Here is a 19445-nt window from a genome sequence, read left to right on the forward strand (position 1 = left end):
TTTGTAAACACATCAGTAGCAACCAAAATGTACTGGTATGAGTCTGCCGGTCTACTTAGTGTAAGGAAATCAACCGCCACAATTTGGAGAGGTGCGTGTGTCAAAACAGGAATAAGCGGGGCCTTACCGTCACCACGGCCTTTATGACGTACACACCGTTCACAGGATGCTGTCCAGTCACGCACTCTCTTCTCCATTTGAAGCCAGTAAAAACTACGGCGCAACATTGAGAGTGTCTTTGCCACCCCCAGATGACCATTCCTTTCATGGAAAGCCTTCCATGTTAATTGCTGTTCCTGCAAAGGAACAAGGATTTGATAATAAGCCTCATATGTGTTGGAATCCACTCCCCTGCGGACCAACACACCCTCCAACAGCTCCAGCCGTGACCATTGTCTCATGTAATTTAAGACTGCAGTAGACTCCTGACGTCTCTCCTCCCCCGATGGTGTCCTTCCTTGGGCCATATAATGTCTCACTCTATACAACGTGGGGTCCTGCTCCTGTAAGCTTTTCCAGTGTCCTGGATCCCAATCAATGTTCACAGCCTGAACCCGTGCTCCTTCACCCACCCTCTGTGGGGACACCAGATCTTGGGGTTGCACCTGTAATGGCATTCTAGACAGAACATCAGCATTCACATTTTCCTGGCCGGGCCGGTACTTGATATCAAATTGATAATTTGCAAGTTGCGCTACCCACCGTTGCTCCACTGCGCCCACTTTTGCAGTCGATAAATGGACCAATGGATTATTGTCAGTATAAACTGTAAACAGAGACCCCCATAGATAGTCTTTAAATTTCTCAGTCACCGCCCATTTCAGAGCGAGCAGCTCCAATTTAAAGGAGCTATAGTTTGCATCATCTCTTTCTGTGGGTGCTAAGCTTCTGCTAGCATAGGCTATCACACATTCTTTCCCATCTTGTACTTGAGAAAGTACTGCACCAAGGCCCACTTTACTGGCATCCGTGTAGAGCTGAAAGGGTAATCTGAAATCAGCAAAAGCTAAAATAGGCGCCTCTAGCAGTTTCTGCTTCAGAAGATCAAAGGACTGTTGACAATTCTCATCCCAGTTTATGGGAATATTCTGTTTTTTATTCTTAGGTACTCCCACCAGCAATGAGTTAAGAGGCCTAGCAACACTTGCAAATCCTGCAATGAACCGCCAATAGTAACCGGCAAAGCCCAAAAAGGAACGCACCTGATGAATAGTCTGCGGGGCCGGCCACTTCTGTACAGCGGCAATCTTATCAGGGTCCGGAGCCACACCCTCACTGTTCACCAGGTGACCCAGGAACTTCACCTGCTGCTGGAAAAGAACACATTTATCAGGTCACAACTTCAGCCCATAGCTCTTCAATCTTGTAAACACTGCTTGCAGATGCTCTAGATGGCTGTTGAAATCCGGTGAGTATACTATCACATCATCCAGATATACAAAAGCAGACTCTGTGATTTGACTTCCCAAGCAACTTTGCATCAACCTTTGGAATGTTGCTGGGGCATTACACAAACCAAAAGGCATTCTTTCAAATTCATACAAGCCAAAAGGAGTACAAAATGCAGTCTTTTCTCTGTCAGCTTCGGAAACTTTCACTTGCCAATACCCACTTGCTAGATCAAGAGTGGAGTAGTATTTTGATTTAGTCAGCATCGTCAAGGTCTCTTCAATTCTAGGTAGTGGATGGGCATCTTTATGTGTCACTGCATTTAACTTGCGGTAATCCACACAAAATCTCAATTCCCCATTTTTTTTCCGTACCAGGACAATGGGTGCTGCCCAGGGACTTGTACTCTCCCTCACCACCCCTGATCGAATCATATTATTCAGCAACTCTCGCACTTCCTGATACATTTTAGGGGGAATTGGCCTGTACCGCTCTCTAATGGGAGGTGCCATACCTGTCGGGATAGAGTGCGTGATTACATCTGTGTGGCCATAATCCTCTTCGTCGGCAGCAAACACATCGCCCCATTTCCTCAAGAGACCATTTAACTTTTCTTGCTCCTCTATGGATAGGTTTGACTTCCCTTGTGTCATAACTTCAATATGAGGAGCTTTACCAGGTGGTTCCGAGCTCACCTGGTGTACACCAACTTCAACAATACCTGGCCTGGTTTGCTCAAAAGTAACTTCAAAAGGCTCCTGAATGTCAACATTTTCCGTGGAGAATGTAGCAAGGGCCTCGTAACGTCGTAACGTGATAGGAAAAGGGTTGAGGTTCCTTACTTTGATGGGGACTCAGCCTCTACGGACAATTCCTAGGGATCGAGCAACAGCAACTGTACTAGGCCCTTCCAGTGGCTCCACCAAAATACATTGTCCTTTCCTCAGTGTCTGTGGGGCCCTGGCCCAAATCACCTGCTCGCTGTGCTCAGGGACCATCACCGGATGGCGATAAGCTGGTCGAAGGGTCCCTACCTGTTGTACAGGGGCAGCTGCCTGAATTCTCTGACAGTCCTGAAAAGCGGATGCCCACGCTTGTTGAGTGTCTACAGTTGAGCCAACAGGCCAGGTCTGGGTCTGTATCTGAGGTTTCGAGAAAAGCATATCCCAGCATGGAACGATGATATTCATACCTAAGATAGGTAATGCATTAGGATTATTGGGATCATCCTTTGAAATCACAATTCCCATATCCTTCAAAGTAATGCCTCCCACCTGTACTTCAGCTAGCACATAGCCCACATAAGGAATAGCCAATCCATTCGCTGCCTTCAGCTTTAACCAATTGAGATCGCTTTCTTTTCCTGGCTCCTACTCACCAAACAATCTCCTAAAACAGGCTTGTGCCATTAATGTTACATTAGACCCAGTATATAGCAAAAATGTCACTTCCTTACCATCAACGAATACCTCTACTTGACGGCATGTCCCTAGAAATTGAGAGTGATTTAACTGGGCTGGACCACTGTCATCCTTTCCAGTCACCTGGCCCATAGTGACTGGATTTACTCATTTAAAGCCATCTGAGATGGAGTGCCCCGACACTCTCTTACCATGTGTCCACTGGCTCCACACTTACTACAGATGGGCTGCCCTTGTTCATCCCACTTATGCCGTGGTCGTTCCACCTACCGTGAGATTTGCTTTGTCGCTGGGGGTGGCTCAGACACTTCAGCACATCTCCTATACTGAGAGGAACTAAAGTTCCGCCTTTCTCTCTCACCTCTGGGAGCTGAACACGTCTGTGGCATTGGTGCTGGTCGAACAAATTCCCTCAGCTCCTCCTGAAGAGTATTCTTGAGATCCATAATTTGCTCCTTCATTTCTGCGAGAATCTCCACTTTAAATTTATCTTTCCAATTCAAGGTCAAAGGAGCTTGCAAAGAAAAGCGTCTGGACTTCTTTAAGTTACTTGAAGACTTATTTCCAATTCAAGGTATCCTGCCACTTTAGATCCCCTTTTACTACGGCACAAGCGGAGTCTTCATATAAACTATGCAGCGCATCTGCTTCCAATTGCAAAGCCTCTTTACGCACCTGTTCAAATGAGAGATTAGGGTCATGCCTTAACAGACGCCGTAGATCGTGCTGTATCTCACCCTCCCTGAGGCCCAAGACAAACTGATCACGCATGTGCAGGTCGGCACGCCGAGGGTCTTGTGACTCTTTTGTTTGCAGGCGATGGCCTATCTCCCTTAAACGTAAAGTGAACTTTCTAATAGGCTCTTCTGCCCTTTGTCTGCACTCATAAAACATGGCACGCAAGGTACCCACAGCTGTTTTATCCCCATACAGTTCTTTAAGTTGAAGAAAGATCTTATCTGGCGTATCCCGCTCCACTTGCTCCAAAATAAGAATTTCACGTCGTGGTTCTCCTCCTAATGCACTCAGTACAAAATCACACTGCTGTTCTATCGACCACTTTTGAGCACGGAGCATTGCACTAATTTGGCTCGCCCAATCTTCATAATTCGTGTTAAGCCCACAAAATTTTGGTACCCAGGGCGCACCAATAAAGAATGGTGACACCATATTAATGGTTTCAGATAGCTCATCCGCCATATTAATCAGTCTAAGGCAGGTGGGTTTGTATACTGGTCACAAATCCTGTCGACAAACGCCAAATGTTACGTAAGGCCCAAAATGGCCTCCGTACAAGAAAGTAGTAGCTCTAATATTGACCAGTAACGAACCACCACACGCACACTGTAATGGGTTACACAAGATTTATTTGTTCTTTCTCCGGGTAAAACTACTGGCTGAAGACACAACTCTGGCCAGGAATCCAAGGCCCAAAACCACCGCGGTCAGGGTTGTTAGCCTGGTTACAAACAGGGGAAAGGTGGTCACTTGGAAGAACAAGCAGCCAAAACGTATCAATCCTGCAGCTTCCTCAAAAAGGCTTGCCACCCACCTTTTCAGGCCTGACTTCGTTCGAGGCTGGGTCTCCACATCACATCCTGGGAGCTGGAACTTCCCCAAAACTTGTCCAGTTTCCTTGTCAGGGGCACAGAGAGTCTCCAGTCCAGTGTTTGTTTTCCTGCCTTCCAGCACATCCACTCACATCCCAACATCCTCAGTTTATTTTAAAAGCAAAACCAGGCCAGGTTAAAAATCTTTTCCATTAAAATGTGCACACTTCATCCTGGATCTTCGAGGCTTCCCTGCTTCACCAGTGTCCTACTAAAAAAACAACGACAACCCCTACTTCCTGTTTCCTCTCCCCTTTATAGAGAAGGGCTCCAATCCTCCCCTATCAGCTGCTCCCTGTATTCAACTCCAAATAGCTGGCAGCTGGACTAAAGTAGAATCTCCACTCCCACATGGGTGTCGCCCACACCTCACATCAAACACAAACAAACACCAAAGCATGCAATTAATACAAAACAAAATCTAAAGAAATGCCTACCCAAAAGCTTAGTGGGGGATTCTCTCCATCCTTTTCCACCATGCTATACTCTGTAACACAGCTTTAAAATATATTTCTATATTCCTTTCATTTGGGAAATTTAACATGCAATGTTAATGGTGTTGAAGTTTTTCTATTTTGGTTGTATAAATTTACCACTATACGATCACACTGCAAGTGGAAATGTAATCCTCAGAATAATGGAGGATTCCTGCGAGATTTTGTGCTGATTGCCCACGAAATTAAAAAGAGAGCATTCTAACCATTGCCTTTTTGTTGTGAATGCAGACCAGAGAAGACACTACACAGAGGTCACACTTATATGTATATGTGTATGGCCTATAAAGCCGCAGACCTAGTTTCAGTACGGGAGTTGATTCTCCGAGCGGATGACAGTATATCTGAACGAACAGAAGGTTTCCACGTTGCAGCAGGCCGCTTTATGGACGAGTTCGCACTCGTCCATAAAGCCAGTGTCGTTATGCATGAGCGACGCGACACCCTAGCGAAGGCTAGTGGTGCTAGTGGTGAGCCAGACACAAGGGGAGAGGTACCTGTGCCTCGTCCCAGGTCAGACCGGAAATGTTTTTACTGTTTTAAATCTGGCCATTTAATAGCGGACTGCGAGGCCTACAGGCGAAGACAGCCACCACGTAAGCCAAAAGGGATGGGGCTGATTAAAATCGCTCCTCCTGTTAACAGACCCCTTAGCACTGAGACTCCTGATGAATGTTTTAAACCCTTCATTTTTAAAGGAGCGGTGTCGCTCTCTGGTGAGCCTGAAGATGAGCGTACTGTGACCATCTCACGTGACACAGGTGGCTCACAGTCCCTCATGCTGGCCAGTGCACTTGCCTTTGATGAAAAGACTGCCAGTGGCACTGACGTTATTGTGAGAGGCGTCGGGATGACTTATGTGCCTGCCCCCCTCAATCGAATTTGGGTGCGGAGTGACCTAGTAAGTGGTATTTTTCCTGTGGCTGTGTGTCCTTGCTTCTCAATTGATGGCGTGGATTTCATAATGGGCAATGACATAGCAGGCGGGAAGGTTTATCCTACCCCAGAGGTCACGAAGACTCCTGACCCAAGGCCTTTGTCAGATGCTTTAAGCCGGCAGCACCCGGATGTATTTCCTGTAGGTGTTCTTACCCGGTCACACGCCCATCGGCAGGGAGAAGTGGTTGACTTGTCAGAGTCGGTGACTGGCTCTATTTTGGAAAAGGATATGATGCCCTCCGAGGAGGAGGTGGGTCCTGATGCCAAGGAACTGGCTCAAGAGGTAGCTGAGCCTGCTCCTGAACCCGCAGCCCCCCCCCCCCCCCCTCCTCACACGGGGGGCCCTTATGATGCTCAGAAAGAGGACCCGTCATTAGCCAAATGTTTTGCCGCCATAGATGAGAGTGATGGTCCGACAGGAGACAGGAAGCAGACATTTTTTTGTTTGTGATGGATTGTTAATGCGCAGGTGGACCTCAAAGCCAGGGGAGGACTGAAGTGTAGTCCAACCGATAGTGGTCCCGGCTAGTCTCCGTCAGCATGTGCTACAATTAGCCCATGATCATTCCTGGTCAGGACATTTGGGGATAACTAAAACGTATGACCGTATTCTGCAGCACTTATTCTCGCCGGCAATGAAGGCAGATGTTGCAAGGTATTGTAATACCTGTAACACGTGTCAACTAGTGGGCAAACCAAACCAAACTGTGCCCCCCACCCCACTATGTCCAATACCTGCTGTTGGTGAGCCATTTGAACACGTTTTGGTGGATTGTGTTGGTCCATTGCCAAGAACACGGGCAGATAATCAGTTTTTATTGACCATAATGTGTTTGTCCACGAGATTCCCCGAAGCAATTCCTCTGCGGAGGATCACCACTGCAAACATTACTAAGGCGCTAATCAAATTTTTTACCACCTTTGGTCTCCCAAAAACAGTGCAAACGGACCAGGGAACTAACTTCTTATCCCGAGCATTTAAATAGACTTTACACTCCCTTGGCATTTCTCGCTCTGTGCCCAGTGCTTACCACCCAGAGTCGCAGGGTGCACTTGAGCGTTGGCACCAGACGCTTAAGGCGATGCTGAAAAAGTGCTGCCATGACACGGGCAGGAGTTGGGATGAGGGTGTCCCCTTTGTGCTGTTTGCGATACGCGATGCTAAGCAGGAGTCCGTGGGGTTCAGCCCAGCTACCCTTGTGTTTGGCCGTGATGTGTGGGGCCCACTAAAGTTGTTGAAAGAGGGGTTCCTTAGCGGTGGTGTTCCAAAAACTAACGTGGCAGATTTTGTGAAGACGTGTAGGGATCGCTGGCAACATGCTACCTCATTATCAAAAGAGGCCCTGTGTGCATCCCAATTCAATTCAATTCAATTCAATTCAATTTTATTTATATAGCGCCAAATCACAACAAAAGTCGCCTCAAGGCGCTTCATAGATACAGAGAAAAACCCAACAATCATATGACCCCCTATGAGCAAGCACTTTGGCGACAGTGGGAAGGAAAAACTCCCTTTTAACAGGAAGAAACCTCCGGCAGAACCAGGCTCAGGGAGGGGCGGCCATCTGCTGCGACCGGTTGGGGTGAGAGAAGGAAGACAGGATAAAAGACATGCTGTGGAAGAGAGACAGAGGTTAATAACAGATATGATTCAATGCAGAGAGGTCTATTAATACATAGTGAGTGAGAAAGGTGACTGGAAAGGAAAAACTCAATGCATCATGGGAATCCCCGGCAGCCTACGTCTATTGCAGCATAACTAAGGGAGGATTCAGGATCACCTGGTCCAGCCCTAACTATATGCTTTAGCAAAAAGGAAAGTTTTAAGCCTAATCTTGAAAGTAGAGATAGTGTCTGTCTCCCGAATCCAAACTGGAAGCTGGTTCCACAGAAGAGGGGCCTGAAAACTGAAGGCTCTGCCTCCCATTCTACTTTTAAATACTCTAGGCCTGCAGAGCGAGAGCGAAGTGCTCTAATAGGGTGATATGGTACTACAAGGTCATTAAGATAAGATGGGGCCTGATTATTTAAGACCTTGTATGTGAGGAGCAGGATTTTGAATTCAATTCTGGATTTAACAGGAAGCCAATGAAGGGAAGCCAAAACAGGAGAAATATGCTCTCTCTTTCTAGTCCCTGTCAGTACTCTTGCTGCAGCATTTTGGATTAGCTGAAGGCTTTTCAGTGAGTTTTTTGGACATCCTGATAATAATGAATTACAGTAGTCCAGCCTGGAAGTAATAAATGCATGAACTAGTTTTTCAGCGTCACTCTGAGACAGGATATTTCTAATTTTAGAGATGTTGCACAAATGGAAGAAAGCAGTCTTACATATTTGTTTAATATGTGCTTTGAAGGACATGTCCTGGTCAAAAATGACTCCAAGGTTCCTCACAGTGTTACTGGAGGCCAAGGTAATGCCATCCAGAGTAAGAATCTGGTTAGATACCATATTTCTAAGATTTTCAGGGCCGAGTACAATAACCTCAGTTTTATCTGAATTAAGAAGCAAAAAGTTAGCGGCCATCCAGGTCTTTATGTCTTTAAGACATTCCTGCAGTTTAACTAATTGGTGTGTGTTATCTGGCTTCATGGACAGATAGAGCTGGGTGTCATCGGCATAGCAGTGAAAATGTATGCTATGTCTTCTAATGATGCTGCCTAAGGGAAGCATGTATAATGTAAACAGAATTGGTCCTAGCACTGAACCCTGTGGAACTCCATAATTAACCTCAGTGTGTGAAGAGGACTCTCCATTTACATGCACAAATTGGAGTCTATTAGATAGATATGATACAAACCACTGCAGTGCAGTACCTGTAATACCTACAAGCATGTTCTAATCGCTCTAATAGGATATTATGGTCAACAGTATCGAATGCTGCACTAAGGTCTAGATGGACAAGCACAGAGATGAGTCCACTGTCAGAGGCCATAAGAAGATCATTTGTAACCTTCACTAAAGCTGTTTCTGTGCTGTGATGAGCTCTGAAACCTGACTGAAACTCTTCAAATAAACCATTCCTCTGCAGATGATCTGTTAGCTGTTTGACAACTACTCTTTCAAGGATTTTTGATATGAAAGGAAGGTTGGAGATTGGCCTATAATTAGCTAAGACTGCTGGGTCTAGAGATGGCTTTTTGAGTAAAGGTTTAACTACAGCCAGCTTGAAGGCCTGTGGTACATAGCCGATTATTAGAGATAGGTTGATCATATTTAAGATCGAAGAATTAATTAATGGCAGGACTTCTTTGAGCAGTTTTGTAGGAATGGGGTCTAAAAGACATGTTGATGGTTTGGAGGAAGTAATTATTGAAGTTAACTCAGAAAGATCAATTGGAGAAAAAGAGTCTAACTTAACATCAATGGTACTAAGAGTAGCTGTAGATAATATTACATCTGTGGGATGATTACTGGTAATTTTTTCTCTAATGATAAAAATTTTATTTGTGAAGAAGTTCATGAAGTCATTACTAGTTAACGTTAAAGGGATGGTTGACTCAAAAGAGCTCTGACTTTTTGTCAGCCTGGCTACAGTGCTGAAGAGAAACCTGGGGTTGTTCTTATTTTCTTCAATCAGTGATGAATAGTAAGATGTTCTGGCTTTGCGGAGGGCTTTCTTATAAAGCAGCAAACTATTTCTCCAGGCTAAATGATGATCCTCTAAATTTGTGACACGGCATTTCCTCTCCAGATTACGAGTCATCTGCTTTAGGCTACGTGTTTGAGAATTATACCACGGAGTCAAATACTTCTGATTAGAGACCTTAGTTTTCACTGGAGCTACAGTATCCAGAGTCGTACGTAGTGAGGAGGTGAAATTATTAACAAGATAATCGACCTCTGTTGGGGTAGCGTTCAGATAGCTGCTCTGCTCTGTGTTGGTACAGGGCATTGAAGATGATAACAGTGGGTGGATTATATTCTTAAACTTAGTTACAGCGCTTTCAGAAAGACATCTACTTTGATAAAGTCTACTCTCCACCGCTGTGTAATCAATTATTGTAAATGTAAATGTTATCAGGAAATGATCAGACAGGAGAGGGTTTTCAGGAAACACTATTAAATGTTCAGTTTCTATGCCATATGTTAAAACAAGATCTAGAGTGTGATTAAAGTGGTGGGTGGGTTCTTTTACATTTTGAGAGAAACCAATTGAGTCTAATAACAGATTAAATGCCATGTTGAGGCTGTCATTTTTAGCATCTACATGGATGTTAAAATCACCCACAATAATTATTTTATCTGAGCTCAGAACTAAATTAGATATAAACTCTGAGAAATCAGACAGAAACTCTGTGTAAGGCCCAGGTGGACGATAGATGATAACAAGTAAGACTGGTTTCTGAGTTTCACAGCTGGGGTGGACAATGTTAAGCATCAGGCTTTCAAATGAATTAAAAGTCTGTCTTGGTCTTTCATTAATTAATAGGCTGGTGTGAAAAATTGCTGCCACACCGCCCCCTCGGCCTGTGCTTCGAGGTTTCTGGTAGTTAGAATGACTCGGAGGTGTTGATTCATTTAAACTAACATAATCATCCTACTGCAACCAGGTTTCTGTAAGGCAGAGTAAATCAATTTGTTGATCAATTATTAAGTCATGTACTAACAGAGACTTGGAGGAGAGAGACCTAATATTTAATAATCCACATTTCACTGTTTTACTCTTTGGTTCAGATGTGGATACTGTATTGTTCTTTCTTTGTAATTGTTTATGTTTAAGTCGTTTGTTGCTGGTTTTTAATTTGTTTTTTGTCTGTTTGGGAGCTGACACAGTCTCTATGGAGATGGGTTTTTGGGGGGGTAGCAGGAGGAGAGAAGCTGCAGAGAGGCGTGTAAGACTGCAACTCTGCTTCCTGGTCCCAACTCTGGATAGTCATATTTTGGGGGGTTTAATAAATTTGTCCATATTTCTAGAAATGAGAGCTGCTCCATCCAAAGTGGGATGGATGCCGTCTCTCCTAACAAGACCAGGTTTCCTCCAGAAGGTTTGCCAATTATCTATGAAGCCCACATCGTTTCTGGGACACCACTCAGACAGCCAGCAATTTAAGGAGAACATGCGGCTAAACATGTCACTCCTGGTCTGATTGGGGAGGGGACCAGAGAAAACTACAGAGTCCGACATTGTTTTAGCAAAGTTGCACACCGATTCAATATTGATTTTAGTGACCTCCGATTGGCGTAACCGGGTGTCATTACTGCCGACGTGAATTATGATTTTACTGAATTTACGTTTACCCTTAGCCAGCAGTTTTAAATTTCCTTCAATGTCACCTGCTCTGGCCCCTGGAAGACAATTGACTATGGTTGCCGGTGTCTCTAGCTTCACATGTCTGAGAACAGAATCACCAATTACCAGAGTTTGACCCCCGGCGGGTGTGTCATCGAGTGGGGAAAAACGGTTAGACACATAAACGGGTTGGTGGTGTACCTGGGGCTTCTGTTTAGGACTATGCTTCCTCCTCACCGTGACCCAGCCGCCCTCTTTCCCCAGCTGCTTGGGGTCTGCCGGGGAACAGCTAGCGGGGCCTATGCTATCTTCGGCTGCACCAGCTACAGGGGCCTGGCTAGCTACAGGTGAATGAAGGGTGCGAAGCCGAGTCTCCAATTCAGTAATCCTGGCCTCCAGAGCTGCAAATATGCTACATTTGTTACAGATATCATTACTGCTAAAGGAGGCCGAGGAGTAACTAAACATCTGACACAATGAGCAAGAAAGTGCAGGAGGGACAGGTGAAGTAGCCATGGTGCTAACGAGTCGGCTACGAGCTAAGCTAAGCTAGCGAAACAGTACAGAGACAGTGAGTGAATACTTTGGCTATAAATTAGGTAGTGAGTACACAGAAAGTGTGCTTCGGATGAAGCACGTGAAAATTATACTATGAAAGAAGAATGTATTTAAAAGTTGTTAATTAAATTTCTAAGCAAATAAGCTACTCAGAAACACCACTGTGTTTGAGCAGGAACAGGAAGTGATACTCTACCGCAGAGCGAGCGAACACCAAGTGACAGCGCCACCTCCCAGGCAAGCATGAAGAATTTGTATGACAGAAAGGCTGTGAAAAGACCTTTTCAGGCTGGAGACAAAGTCCTAGTGTTGCTACCGTTTCCCGGTTCTGCTCTTTCGGCCCATGTTGCGGAACCATATGTTATAGTAAGGAAGGTGTCTGAAACAGATTATGTCCTCAGTACCCCAGAACGCAGGAGGAAAACTCGCCTTGTGCCACATTAACGTGTTGAAACCCTACTATGATAGGGAAACCCATGAGACTGTTGCCAGCGCAGCAACCCCCAGTTCTGTCTCTGCCATCGTGCTGAGCGTATAGTAGGGTTGCCAACCGTCCCTTAAAATATGGAATCGTCCCGTATTTCGAAACAAAAGTACACATCCCGTATTGAGCTAATAAGGGACACACTTTGTCCCATAATACAGTGAGAATCAAAAGTAGTCTATAAATGTTAATGGAATTAACGCTTTGTTTGAAAACATAATTCCCAGCCCCTCTCCTGCTTTGTGACCAATGAGCTGACACCACACTTATGACAATTCGAGTATGACAATTCAGATTACCGCTCATCTCATTGGTCGAGGAAAGGTCGCTTACGGAGAAAATACCGGAAGACAACAGATGACCACAACAACAAGCATGGCCAACAGGGAAACAAACGCTGACACTGCGGTGCAAGTCTCGGACGACAGTACACCTAAAGCTGGGCAGACACTGTGCGATTTTTTCAGTCACGTTATTCAGCTCCTGCTCAAACTGCACGATTGACTCGCAGGGGTTAGAAGTTGGTAGGTCACGATGCAGGTCTCACACTATACCGCCCGATGCTCTGATGCGACCTGAGTGCTCACACTGTGCCTCCATAAAATGAAGGTTATAACAGAAAATCTGTCGCTCTCCCTCTCTCTGTCTTTCACTCACACAGACACGCCACCACCACCATCAACTTTGCTAAATTGCTAATGAAAAACATTGATCAGGCAGCTGTGATTGAGCAGCAATGTAAATCCAACTATTTTCACGGTTGTTGTGGTCGTGATCATTTTGTGAGGCCACATTGGAAAGCTCATCCGAGCCTTTTCGAAGTTCTACAAGTAGTGCCTCCATCGCTTGTGTCCAGATCACACGCTGCACTGCTGTGCTGCTCCGTCTTTTTCACCGACGTTTACGTGTTTGCGCGTGAGCAGTGTGAGCGCCTGTGGTGACACCTTCACGAGCGATTGATGATCGGGAGCTGGTCGTGAGGTGTTAATCACTTCTCGTTACCCCACGTATACTACACGACGCACGATGAAGGCCAAAATCGGTCCGATCACTCAAAAATCGGCTCAAAATGGGCCAAAAACCGCACAGTGTAAGCCCAGCATTAGAGCAGCAATGTTTGTTCCCCTCAGAGAAAGGGAAGAATGGGAAAAGGAAAACACCTGGCTGGAAAAAGTTACTATGGGCATGTGCAGTGAATATCAGCGCTATGTGGCCAGAAGTGTGATAATATAATTTATTTTGTGTAATAAACAACTGCAAGGATAGATGATTACAACAAATAGATGACTAATACATAAAAGTAATACATAGATGAATAATGATGATGAGTTAAGATGCGTAATCATGGGAACAAGCGGGTTTACAAACAGGAGCAGCTGATTAGCATTAGAAAAGCTGAAATAATACCTCAACTGAAGCCAATTGTACTAAATGCACTAAATGTGCACTGTTACAAGAATATTTTTCTTTCTATTGTTTTCTATTATTTTAAGTTAAGCAGGACAGAGTTCTTTTAAAGAAAGATTTACTTATATTCTCAAAAGTTAAGCATGACAGGCTTCTGTTTAAGAAAGAGACCTGTTTTACTGTGTTAATGTTGTCATTTTGAGCTAAAAATAAATGGCTAAATGATCATTTGTTTCACATGTGTTCATATCACAAAGAATAGAATATGCATGTACTTAAATCAACTTCAAGTCAAATGGTTAAAAAAATAATTTCACACACAAAAAAAGAGCTAGAAAATTCACCACACTGGGAAGGGTGAAGACAACTGGGTCGCCCGGCCCTGGCCACGAGGTGTCCCTTATTTATTTTTCAGGGAGTTGGCAACCCTAGCGTATAGGCCAGTGCTGACGACAATCTGCATATGCTTTCTGAGGGACAACAGTGTGGGCGGTTGGCGAATTCAGCTTACTTAGCCGAGGTAACGGCCCACTTGTCTCATCTGTTCCCTTCACAATGCGAAGATGTGCTTAGCCTACTGCACTCTTACACTTCTCTCTTTGGTGATGTGCCCTCGCGTACTAGTGTCTGTGAACATGATATCAGTGTTGGTGATGCAACCCCAATCAAACAGCATGCGTACCGCTGTCCCATGGGAAAGCGCGAGGTGATGAAGAAGGAAGTCAGCTATCTAGTAGAGAACGGTTTGGCACGACCCAGCCACAGCCCTTGGAGCTCCCCGTGTTTGCTTACGCCCAAGTCTGATGGCACCCCACGTTTCTGCACCGACTACCGGAAGGTAAATGCATCTCTGATTCTTTTCCACTTCCTCGTATGGAGGATTGCATTGACAATATAGGTCCTGTCAAATTCATTTCCAAACTGGACCTTCTTAAAGGGTATCGGCACCTGCCTTTGACCCCCAGAGCCTCTGACATTTCTGCATTTGTCACACCCGACCATTTCATACAGTACACTGTGATGGCGTTTGGCATGAAAAATGCTCCGGCCACATTTCAGCGTTTAATGCAGCTGGTGTTGGGGGGTGTGCCTCGGTGTAATGTGTACTTGGATGATGTTGTCTTCCCACACAGACACGTGGGAAGAGCATGTGGCCATTCTACAACCAGTGTTTCAGCGATTGGCTGAAGCCTCGTTAACTTTCAATCTTGCTAAGTGCGAGTTTGCCAAAGCAACAGTCACCTACCTGGGAAAGCAGGTGGGTTTTGGGCAGGTTCGCCCGGTGGAGGCAAAAGTCGAGGCTGTCCTCAGCTACCCGGCCCCAACCACTAGCCGGGAGCTAAAGCGGTTCCTGGGCATGACTGGATACTATCGCTGTTTTTGTAGGAACTTTGCGGTAGTTGTGGCCCCTTTGACAAAGCTATGTAGCCCCAAAATCCCTTTTGAGTGGTCAGGGGAATGCCAGCACGCATTTGAGTCTGCAAAATCTCTCCGTTGCAGTGCCCCAGTTCTGGCAGCCCCCAACTTCTCTCAGCCCTTCAAACTGGAAGTTGATGCCAGTGCCACCGGAGCTGGTGCGGTGCTGTTACAGGACGACGCAGAGGGTGTGTGTCACCCAGTCTGCTACTATTCTGTAAAGTTCAAGCGCCATCAGCTAAACTATTCCACCATAGAGAAAGAAGCTCCAGCGCTGCTGATGGCCTTGCAGCACTTCACTGTGTATGTGGGCTCTAGCTCCTTTCCAGTAACGGTGTATACAGATCACAATCCCCTTACTTTCCTCCAACGTATATACAACCACAACCAGCGACTAATGCGCTGGGCATTGCTGGTGCAGGATTATGATCTGGTTATCCAACACAAGAAAGGGACTGAGAATCTGGTGGCTGTTCCACTCTCGCACAGCGCATAATGATGCGTTTGTTCTGTGTTTTGTATAGTGTGAATGTAAGGGGGGGGGGATGTTACATCCTGTGAGGCTGTGGGAGTGTGTGGGCATTGTGTTGTCCTCTCCCTCTCCTCCTCCTTCTTTATTGCCCCTCCCCTGTCTCTCTCTGCCCCTGCCTTCTCCTTTTAGGACACACCTGCTGCTCATCTGCCCTCGTTTACCACCAATTACCCTCAGAGGTGAATTTAACCTGGAGGAGCGCAGTGTGGAGGTGGGAGAAGCTTCTGGTGGATTTCCTCTGTGCTGGTCTGTGTGTGAGTCTGGTCTAGGTGTTGAAAAGGCCTGCTGTGTGTGTGTGTGTGTGTGTGTGTGTGTGTGCGTGCGTGCGTGCGTGCGTGCGTGCGAGACCAGCCCCACTGTGCGTGTGACCAGCCCCACTGTGCGTGGCTTGTTGTGAATAGCTCAACTGGGCAGTGGTTTTGCTTAAGTGACGGTGGCCTCCATTTCTTGGTTTGGCCTGCCTGGTTATTGCTAATAGCAGCGTTGCTGTCTTTTTCTGTTGAATCCTTGTTGTTTTCTTAGTTGAAGCGGCCACCATCTTTTTGGGTTGGCCTGTCTAAGTTATCATTAAAGCAGCGTTGCTGTCTCTTTTTGTTGTTACTGCTTATATGATTATTGGGTTAATTAATTATAATAAAGATTTATTTTGTGTTACACTCCTCTGCCTGGCGTCCTTTTCATTTCAACCCGGATCCAACTGTTACTATCCCCCACTCCCTTCACCTAGTTGTCATGTGGGGACGTAACAAAAGGGCAAACGGGCACTACCATAAAAGGAGATGGGGGTCAGGGTGTGAGCACCCTTGGCCACTGTACTAGTGTATTTCCATTGTGGGGGTGTTTACTGTAGGGGGGAGGAGACCAGAGGTTATAACTGTAACTGTTGTGTGGAGTTCTTTAGATCAGCCTTTAACATAGGACTGCATAGGAATGCAGTGTGCTGATCTCCAGATGCATCTGTAAGAATAATGGGTAATAAAAGGATTGTGTAAAACATGGAAACATCTGAGCATGATCTCTACCAGGACCAAAAGAATCGCAGAGACCGGTGTTGTCTCAACAATGTCCATACCTCTAGTTCATGTTCTCATTCCTAGTATTTGTTTCATGTATTGTAAATAAAACTTTCGTTCACATCTGCTCTTGGGTCCACTTCCGTTCTGGCTTCCAGCAGTACCCATATTCTTCTGTATTTCGTCCTTTGTCTCCCAGGCTGTTGTGTTTTTCACAGTCTCAGTGTCAAGCTTGTGTGTCCTTTTTGACTCTCAGTGTTCATGCTACTATTTTATTTTGGTAGTCCATGTTCATTATGTTTAGTTTTGCTTCCCCCTGTCCTGTTTTGTCAAAATTGTTCCTGCTGTGTTCCCAGCTGTTTGCCAAAGCAAAGGTGCCTTTGTCAAATGGGCTTACGTTTTCTTTTATAGTTCCCTGTTCAATTTTGGGTTGGGTTTTTTTTTTGTATTATTTCACAATCAGCCTTAACTGAAGGTGGGCCGTTTATTATCTTCTTCCTGCCTCCCAGCATCTGCATGCACACCTTGCATACTCTGACTTAATGCTTTGATCTGAATGGACCAAGTGGATGCTTTCATGGAGCTCAGTGAGGAGATGGAGAGACTGAATTAGGGGTCTATGGACCTAAAGACTGTCAGTTGGTTTGGCAGCCATGGATGCTATCATCAGGAGGGATGATGGTGGTTTCCAATAATTGCCAAAATGTATGCTCATTTAGGTTTCAGCTGGAGAGAGGTTACAAGCCCTAGAGTTGCTTCATTCCTTCAGTAGCTCCTCATCACAACACCCTCTTTCCCAAGAGTCTCTACCCAAGCTGACTGTTTCCCCTCCTCCTGGCCCAGCTCTCTTTCTGGCAAGTCAGAGAGGAGCCTTCCCAGACCTCTCCATCCTCAGCCAGAAAGAAAGATTCTCTCCTTCTACTTTCTCTCCATCACCGCTCGGCTCTCCAGCCTCGCCACTGCCATTCTGCACCCCAGACATCCCGCTGTCTGGCCAGACACATGAGTAAGATCCTTTCTGTTAACACTGTTTTAAAAGATTCAGTATTCGTGACATTCATTCCTGAGCTTAATCAAGCAAAGACAATGATTTGCTCTTGCATCTGCCATTCATGAAGAAGGGTTGTGCAATGTTTCAGAGCCATTTGCAATTAAACAATTCTGCATTTCTGAGAAAACTTAAAATGAAATCGCTCAGGTTATTAAGACTGTGTAATGAAGTGGTGTCAGAGGTTTTTAAGCCAGCTGCTGTTTCCTGTGTTTCCAGCTCAGCCATTACTGATACTAAAGGTTTTATTAATGTTGACCTTAAGGACAAGTGTTTTCTGCCTGCTCTGATATTGAGTCCATGTTTTCTGTTTATAAGCCAACTTTTCAGTTGGGAAAAGTTGAGAGTGCAAATATCCAGTGTTGGGGAGTAACGGAATACATGTACCGCCGTTACGTATTTAAAATACAAAATATGAGTAACTGTATTCCGTTACAGTTACCGTTTAAAAAGGTGGTATTTAGAATACAGTTACTTTGTTGAAATAAATGGATTACACGGCGGTACTTCCCTGTTTCATATTGTCGCGGGTCAGGACTGTTTGAGTTTTGTTTGACAGCTATGTTCTGTTGTTTCAGGCGGCAGCGTTACAGTTGCCATGGTTACAGGGTGACGCTCTCTCTCTCTCTCTCTCTCTCTCTCTCTCTCTCTCTCTCTCTCTCTCTCTGTGTTGTTGTTGTGCTAAGCTAATAGGCAGAATGCTACAGGCATAGCTCTAAAGAATGTAGCATCATAGACAGTGTAGTCCGTGCTGCAGGGAAAATGGACTGTCATACACGTTATGTGTCTGTGAGCGAGGGAGGGAGAAAAAGGAAAAGTACGAGTTGTAATCAAGCAAAAGAAGAGTGCCTGACGAGCCCAGTTGTAAGTAAGCTATTAAGACTCGACTGTAAGCTGTGTTCGTGTTTTCCTCCGAAACAATAAGTTCCGTTGGAGCAGCCTTTCAACGCCTCTCTGTCTCTCGAAAGCAAAGTTGACCCAGAGAACAAAGTAAAGCTATTTTTCGGCTACGAGCCCGACACGGAACCCGACGTATTAGCCAGAGGTCCCTTTACTACGGTTCAGAGCCGCGAACCTTCAGTAACAGTAATAAATCACAGCAATCGTACATTCACGTAGTTGTAAACAGCATGATAATATATTAAGTAATCCAAAGTATTCAGAATACGTTACTCTCATTGAGTAACGTAACGGAATACGTTACAGAATACATTTTGGGGCATGTATTCTGTAATCTGTAATGGAATACATTTTAAAAGTAACCTTCCCAACACTGCAAATATCCCAGGCTGCCCAGACATAACTGTGTTTGTTCTGTGTCATCCAGTGTGTCATCCTGTGTGTTCCGAACCCATTACCACAATTTGTAGCAGGAGTGGGGCCAGTGGAGGATTGCCTGGTCCTCGAGTGTTTAAAAGTAGAGTGGGAGGCAGAGAGTTCAGTTTTCAGGCCCCTCTTCTATGGAACTAGCTTCCAATTTGGATTTGGGAGACAGACACTATCTCTACTTTTAAGATTAGGCTTCAAACTTTCCTTTTTGCTAAAGCATATAGTTAGGGCTGGACCAGGTGACCCTGAATTCTCCCTTAGTTATGCTGCAGTAGGTGTAGGCTGCCATGATGCATTGACTATTTCTTCTTCAGTCACCTTCTTCACTCACAATGTGTTAATAGACCTCTCTGGATTGAATCAAACATGTTATTAATCTCTGTCTCTCTTCCACAGCATGTCTTCTATCCTGTCTTCCTTCTTTCTCCCCAACCTATTGTTAATAGGGGGTCATATGATTGTTGAATTTTTCTCTGTATGTATTATTGTAGGGTCTACCTTACAATATTAAGCACCTTGAGGTGACTGTTGTTGTGATTTGGTGCTGTATAAATAAAATTGAATTGTAAATT

At 45.1% G+C, this 19445-nt stretch overlaps 1 protein-coding gene across 1 annotated transcript in view; it reads right to left on the minus strand.

Annotated features, from left to right (window-relative positions):
* Positions 1-14850, minus strand: part of LOC308407814 (uncharacterized protein) — a 16626-nt gene extending 1776 nt beyond the window's left edge. Inside the window, exons 1-3 of the mRNA XM_080899708.1 lie at positions 14782-14850; positions 1203-1310; positions 128-296 (exon numbers count right to left, since the gene is read on the minus strand). Coding sequence (XP_080755834.1) covers positions 128-227 — 100 coding nt within the window. The 5' untranslated portion in view covers positions 228-296; positions 1203-1310; positions 14782-14850. The remainder of the gene's footprint in view (positions 1-127; positions 297-1202; positions 1311-14781) is intronic.
* Between the last annotated feature and the right edge of the window lie 4595 nt (positions 14851-19445).

This window comes from Rhamphochromis sp. 'chilingali' (genome assembly GCF_963969265.1).
Source record: "Rhamphochromis sp. 'chilingali' genome assembly, chromosome: 12".
NCBI classification, from domain to species: domain Eukaryota; kingdom Metazoa; phylum Chordata; class Actinopteri; order Cichliformes; family Cichlidae; genus Rhamphochromis; species Rhamphochromis sp. 'chilingali'.